At 51.2% G+C, this 7462-nt stretch overlaps 1 protein-coding gene across 2 annotated transcripts; it reads right to left on the reverse strand.

Annotated features, from left to right (window-relative positions):
* Positions 1-200: 200 nt before the first annotated feature.
* On the reverse strand, positions 201-5822 carry Fadd (Fas associated via death domain). 2 transcript variants are annotated; one of them, XM_087640562.1, is made up of 2 exons: positions 5487-5822; positions 201-3793 (listed from the first exon to the last, which is right to left on the reverse strand). In XM_087640562.1, exons 1-2 carry the CDS (start codon positions 5766-5768, stop codon positions 3722-3724), a joined length of 354 nt encoding a protein of 117 aa, XP_087496688.1. In that variant the 5' UTR covers positions 5769-5822; the 3' UTR covers positions 201-3721. The 2 variants fall into 2 exon arrangements, with proteins under 2 accessions (XP_087496688.1, NP_690920.1); NM_152937.2 differs by having other exon boundaries at positions 3402-3793; positions 5483-5806.
* Between the last annotated feature and the right edge of the window lie 1640 nt (positions 5823-7462).

Genomic DNA, 7462 nt, shown 5'->3' on the forward strand with positions numbered 1-7462 from the left:
GTCAAATTGGTGGCAGTTTCAGCTGGGCCATAGCTATGAGCGAGGGAGGGAGAGGATCTTATCTGGAGGGCAATGCCTATGTCCTCCTGCCTCTAGCCATTGGAAAAAGTGCCACTGTCCCAGGCTTTTATTTTTATTTATTTATTTATTTATTTATTTATTTATTTATTTATTTATTGGTTCTTTTTTTCAGAGCTGGGGACCGAACCCAGGGCCTTGCGCTTCCTAGGCAAGTGCTCTACCACTGAGCTAAATCCTCAACCCCTCCCAGGCTTTTATTAACCATGGACCTCTGCCACATATAAAACCTAGGCCCTGTGACCAACAATAAACGAGGTCTGCCAAGGCAATACTTAAGTTAGCAATGTAATCAGGTGTGCACCAATTACCTAGGAAGACAGAAAACAGACCAGTGTAACTCCATCTGCCAAGTTCAGGAACCTGAGGTGTTGATCTGCTGCAGCCACCACTGAACACAGGGCTGTCTTCTGTACTCCTCAGGAATGCTGTTCTGACCTCAATATGCAGTGTGGCTTTTGTTTTGGCAGTGAGTTGTCGGGTTGTTGAGAGAGGGTCTCATGTAGCTCAGACTGGACTTGGATTCACTAAGAGACGCTGCCTCCAACGGATCCTCCCATATGTTGGATTACAAGTGTTTACGCCATGACTCACCTGCCTTTTTTGTTTGAGATAAGATCTGTTTAGCCCAGGGTGGTCTTAAAATGCAGTTTCAGCTTCTAGTGTTGGGACCACAGGCATGACACAGTATGCTTGTCTTATTTTGATGGACAGGGAGCAGGCCTCATCTTTCTAGTCCATTCAGGCTTTGGGAGTGTGGGAGCTGTAGACCTCCACATGCATGCTTACCCTGCTGTCCTGTTCTAGTCACAAAACGCTCCAGCCCTGTCACTTGTCTTTGGCTCAGAAAAGCCTTGGTGACAATGAGTCCCGTGACCGGCAGATATCCCTCAGGCAAGCATCTACTTAGCACATGACTCAAGATACTGTGGGTTTCTTTCCCGAATCTTCCAGCAAACCAGCACTGCTTTTGCATCAGCTACTGGAGGGCCATGGTCCATGGTGGATACATCACACATTCCATCACATCATGTTCCACTGTCTGATTTGAAACACAGCTCACACTGGGACCTTGTGACCAGAAGGCAGTCAGTTGAATGACTCAGAAATGATTGTGGAACTCAAAAATAGGAAGCTAAAAATACGCAGGGTGGATGGCTTCTAGGAACAGGCGGGTCTGTGGTTCCAGCCCTTGGTGGAGGATGGACAGGAGCCAAGACCCTGATGGGAGCTGAGGAGTGAAGGGCAGGAGAGGTGCCCAGGAGAGTCACCTGTGAGGTGTGGAGCGCTGAGTGGCCATTATTAGCAGCAGGAGGAATTCATGCTGAGGTGTGCAGGGCAAAACTGGGCACATGTTGGGGAGATGGAGATCTGTGGGGTGCTCACCCTGATGATGCCCATGTTTTAATCCCAACATGGTTGAAGAGACTCTGTACAAAGGGATACATTTCTCTGGTGGCCCAAAAGCCCTGCAGTAGTAACTGTGATTCAATCCTGCCACTTGAAGAGGGGAATACAGCAAATGACAGAAGGAAGGGACATTCTCTTAAATCCAGATGCAAACAGGCTTGCTCATAGCTGAACTGAATTCTGGAAAGCCATTTTGGACAACAAAAAATGTGACATGTAATCCCACTGACCTGAATTGCCACAGGACAGTTAAAAGGCATCAGCATGTTTCAGTAGGGTTGCCCAGGCTTCCTAGAGCAAGGGCTCTAAAGACTTGGGCCTGGGTGAACTTGCCACACTGTCGATCACAACACTTGAGAAGCAGAGGTAGGATGATCAAAAAGGATTTAAGGTCGCTTCAGTTCACTGTGAGCTTGAGGTCAACCTAGGTTACATCTGGGTCACAGGAAACCGTGTCTTAAAAACAAAACCCTTCAAAATGGGTAAGGGGTAGAGGACCACAGCAAACACCCATCAGACACCTTGTACAGGCCTATGCATACTCTGGGGGAGCCAAGAGCAGTGTGGTCAGGTGAGAAATGGGGCCAGAGAAAACACAATGAGTCCCCAGAGTGGTCAGGAGGCCTTGATGGTAAAGAATGTGAGCAGACCAGCCAGATGGACAGATGCTGGGCTGAAAAACATGGTAGGTTTGAGGCTGCAACCCAAGGAATGCAGGAGAGAAGCCACCAACAACCGGGAAAGGAGTTGAGAGTCCAAGCGTGCTGAGGGGTCAGCTGTCCGGTGGAGCAGTGGGGTGGAGGAGGAAAGGAGTGCGGGAAATGACTGATCAGTGTTTGAGCACAGTCCCCAGGCTGGTCACTTGTGAAGCCAAGACTAGGTTACGAGAGTGAGGTGTAGCTGTTCCCTCTGTCAGGAGAACCCTGTAACTAGGATCCTCTTCTCCAGGCATCAACTTTTATTTGAGACATGGTCTTTCTGTTTAGTGTCAGCTGGCCTGTAGTTCTCTGTGTAGGCTAGGCTGTCCTCAAACTCATAGATCAGAGATCCACCTGCTTCCACTTTCCTACAAGGCTAGGATCAAAGGTATGCATAACCACACCCAGCCAAAGGTTGGAAAACTGAGACAAGAAATGGTTTATTTGGCCGCCCAGTGTGGCAGTCAGGGCCCCTGCTGGTGTGAAGCAAATCAGGAAATCACACCACCTCATTCATGACTAGCACCCAGGGCTGTGAGCACACTGTAGTCAGTCTACTGGGACTTCTGAGATTAGAAGGGTCCTTAATATAATGGAAATTCTTGGTGACACTGGTTATCTCCAGGTAAAGGCACTTGCTTTCGTGTGTTTTTGTTTAAAGGAATCATTTGTAGCTCAGGCTGCTATAAAGCACAGCAGTTCTCAACTCTCAAGTGCTAGGATTGCAGAGTGAGCCACTATAGCCAGCCCAAGGCACTTTGCTTACAGACCACCGTGGAGGCAGGGTGCTCCCTCCACAGCACAGTCCTTCACAGAGCAGCGATTTTAGTGGCGAACTTTACAATCAGTCCTCATAGGGCTCTTGCACTTGTTTGGAGGTCAGGAGCTGCTCTCTGATGGCCTCCAAGGATATGAGACAGATGTGAACTGAGTTGGTGTCTTCCTCCAAGGAACAACACGAAGGCTCTCAAAGTGCAGTCAGCACAGGTGCCATTAGCTCCAACTCAACTTCCTCCTTGTAAGACCAGGGATCTCTTGGGGGTGGGGGGGGGGAAGAGGTGATGGAGAACACGAAGGGGAACCTTCATGTGTCCCCAAAGCCCAGAGGGCAGAGGCTCCATAGAATCAGCTATACTCCAGGAGCTGGTATGAGGGGTCCCAGCCTGAATCAGCAAGGTCTTCTTGCCACTGGTCACGATAGGCACTTGGTGCTACATCATGGTGTGATCAAGTCCACAGTGACTCCTGAGAGGAGCCTCGGGCTTGTCAGGGTGTTTCTGAGAAAGACACAGTTGAATCCCTCAGCGCTGAGGATGTATCATCACTCTTGCTCACAGATCCCTGGGCCATCAATGCTTCTTCCACCAGGTCAGCCACCAGGTTCAGCCGGCAGGCCCGCAGTGCCTTGACCAGTCCAGCCACCGAGGCGTTCTCCTTCTCGACATTCTTCCAGACTCGCAGAGTCTCCCTTACCCGATCACTCAGGCTTCGGGGGTACCTCTCCTCAATGCCATCAATCTTGGCCTCAGACACCTTCAGCTCACGGGCCAGTCTTTTCCAGTCTCTCCCCACATTGTCACACACAATGTCAAATGCCACCCGCAGATCTAGGAGGGAAAACAGCAGCATGACTTGACTGAGGAGCTGGGGGCAAGTCTCCCCGTGGGCCACCAAGCATGGACCTGGGCACTTCAAAGGCAACATCACTAAAGCCAGTCAGGTCCTGTGCAGGCAGACACCCAGTAGCCCTGGAGCTACTTCAAGAGACCCACAGTGGCCTCCTGATCTGCCCAGCCACACTCCCTCAGCCTGGGCCACAGTGTGTTAGAGCTTAGAAGACTGGAAACTAAGGAGGGTTGGCGTGTCAGAGGGAAAAAAAATACAGGGCTGCCCTAACGCCCCACTCAATAGTGGGTTGGCCAAAGTCCCCAAAACTACATCCTGCACTGTGACCTTTGCTGGTTTGACTGGAGACCATGAAAGGCCCATCCCTGCCATACTGTGGAGCCCCTGCTAGACATAAGCAAGTTGTCACCTCTGTAGGGAGCCCTGGGCAGTGACTGGGAAGCCCTTACTGGATTCCTACAATAATAACAAACACTTGAATGCCTTGGAGATGTGAATATCCACCCCATTTTCTTATGTATCAAATAGTTCTGAGCCTGACACAGACTGTCACAGCATGTGCTGTCAGTGCTGGGGGGGTCTGATCTTATCTGCAGTGTTTTTGACTATGGTGACCCTTATGGTCATGGTATGACACGTCTTTCCAAAGGCTCCTAATGAGGAAGGTTTAGTCCCTCAATGGTGGAGCCAACTGTGGAAAGGAGAGGGGGGGGGGTCATGATAGCCCTGAGCTCTCCAGTGGATCAGCCTACTGATTCATAATCTGATGGTGCTCCTGGGAGGTGATGGAAACCTTAAGAGAGCCTACTCAGGAAGTAAGGAAGTACAAGGGCTGTGCTGCTAGGGAGTGCCTTTTGTCCCAAGCTCCTTCCAGTAAGTAATTCTGCTACTCAGCCTGGCAGCCATGAGGTAATCAACTTTGGTCCACATGCCCTCCAAATGATTTGATTTCCTGTTTTCCTGCAGACCAAAAGCCAGCCAACCAAGAGCACCTTTGCCCCTTTAAATGGCTTCTCCAATATTTGCCACAAGTGATAAAGGGTCTAATATAGGCTTAACCTGTATCTACACCCCAAGGCCAGACTGGTGTTGCTCGGTTGTGACCAGTATCCACTGTGAGTTATGGGAAGCCACAGTGCCTCCCTTCTACACAAAACAGAAGTAACTGCCAATAACCGGACACTGCATTCTGCACCACAGAGCTCAGCTGCGCAGTCCTTCTCTGACCAGGAAGAGCACTGCTTGCACAGACACTCCCACTACGGAAATGGTGCCGAGCAGCAGGCACAGGTGACCTCTGCCCACTCTTCAACCCTACCCTCACTGGGGTTAAGGTGCCTTGGCCACACCCATTTCTTAGCTGAGTTTTCTAACCAAGCACTGCAGGTCTGAGGCGAGTTTGTCTTGGGGTTGGGTAAGTGGTAGGTAGGAGAGTGCCTGCTTAGCACGATCAATACCCTGGGTTTAACCTCGGCACTGCAGGTTAGAAACGCGTCCTCCCAAGTTCGTACTCCCAAGTTCCGGCTCGCACGGCAGAAAGAAGTGGGCGTGCCCTAGAGTCCGTCCCAGCTGCAGCAAGCAGAGGGTGCACTAAGGCCAGGCCTCCCTGCTCATTCCCCGCCCCGTGGGTCTCCCACTACCTCCTCGGCCTCCTCCCGCCCTCAGCCCACCTGCCTCCCCCGGGGTTGCAGCAGTCGTCGCCCCCGCCTCGAAGTCGTCCAGGCGCTGCAGTAGGTCGTGTCTGCCCAGCGAGGCCAGCAACTCGCGCAGCAGCCCGGTGTGCCCGCGCTCCAGATCGTTCTGCTCCAGCAGCACCGAGAACAGGTCCAGGCCACTCTGCACGCGCTCCAGCTTTCGTTTACTCACGCGCTCGCGGCACAGGAACTTGAGATCCGTCAGATCGTTGCCCGACAGGCTGCTGGACAGCGAGTGCAGCAGCACCAGGAATGGGTCCATGGCAGTGGTACGCCGGGGTACTCCTCAGAGATCCCACAGAGGAAATCACCTTATGCTTTCCCGCCTAGCGTCTCGCGAGAAGTCTAAATCACACGCATGCGCCTCGGGTGTTGCCGTACCCGCTTCCGCCAGGGCTGGCATCCGCTGTCGCAGTATCTTGGACAGCTAAGCCGCGTTGGCTTCCGCCCGTACTCGCGATGTTTCTCGCCCTGGCGCAGAACAGATTTCATTCGCCAGTACCGTAACGTGGATCCTCTTGGGGCTCTGAGGAGCTGTGCTGCCCTACTATGTGGGGGGCTGGGAGAGCAGCTGCAGATGCCTACTGCGGCCGGATCACTTTCTATCATCATAAAAAAAAGGTTTACTTGTGGCTTGGAGAGACGATTCAGGGCTTCAATTCCCAGCACTCACATGATGACTTACAACCACCTGTAATTCCAGTTCCAGTGGCTTTGACACCCTCTTCTGGCAAGCACACATGTGGTGTGCTGATAAAATGCTCGTACATACAAAAACATTAAATATTTTTTACATATATGAGCCTCTGTTTAGTGCTCCCAGGAGTTCAGTGCCCTCGAAGGACAGAAACGGGCGCGGATCCCGTAGGAGTAGAGTTCCTTTTGATGTGATCTCTTGCGTGGGTCCAGGGTCTCCGTGAGAGCAACATAATGCACTTAACCGCAGAATCATTTCGCCGGCCCAGTCGTGTGTATATTAAATCAGTAGAAGAGAGTATCTGGAATATTCTCATCAGAAAAAGTTGATGCGTGCCGGAGGTTGTAGAGATGCTAACTGCCTTGCTTTGAGCTTTCATTAACAATACACTATGATTCCGCAGCCACGCACAGGTACTGTGTATGAGTTAGAAAGTGCCTGTTGGGGGCTGGGGATTTAGCTCAGTGGTAGAGCGCTTACCTAGGAAGCGCAAGGCCCTGGGTTCGGTCCCCAGCTCCGAAAAAAAAAAGAACAAGAAAGAAAGAAAGTGCCTGTTGCACAAGCCTGAGGACCTGAGTTCAGATCCTGGTGTCCACATAGAAAGCTGAACAAGGTGATGCCTGTCTGTAACTCCAACTCTGGCAGAGACGGGTGAATTCCTGGTGCTCAGTGACCAGGCACTCTAGCGGAAAGGTTAGTGAGCTCCAGGGTTAGTGAGACTCAGTTGTGCACAGTGTGCCCTTCAGAGTTGGCTTACATTTATTTCTTTTTTTCTTCTTTTTTTCGGAGCTGGGGACCGAACCCAGGGCCTTGCGGTTGCTAGGCAAGTGGGCTAGCAACCACTGAGCTAAATCCCCAACCCCTTACATTTCTTTAAAATGACTTATAATTTGCCCATTTAAAGTTCCGTGCTTTTTTTTTTTTTTTTTCCAGACAGGGTCTCACTATGTAACTCAGATAAACACCCGAGGCTGTGTAGAATGGCAAATGGGGGCTGAAAAGGTGGCTCGGGGGTTAAGATCGCTCGTTACTCTTCCAGAGGATCTGAGTTTGGTTGCAGACAGCCCTGCAGGACTGCTTACAACTGTCTGTAACTACAGACCGGGGAATCAGAGGCCCTCTGCTGGTCTCTGCTGGGTACTACAGTCATGTGCACACAACCCCCTCAGGACCCCAACACATTTTTACTAGGTGGGGAGGGTTCTTTACAGGAGCAGACAATAGCAGCAGATTTATTGGCTGGCTTACTTGAGGGGGCT

The sequence above is a fragment of the Rattus norvegicus genome, chromosome 1, assembly GCF_021556685.1.
Source record: "Rattus norvegicus strain SHRSP/BbbUtx chromosome 1, alternate assembly SHRSP_T2T, whole genome shotgun sequence".
NCBI classification, from domain to species: Eukaryota; Metazoa; Chordata; class Mammalia; order Rodentia; family Muridae; genus Rattus; species Rattus norvegicus.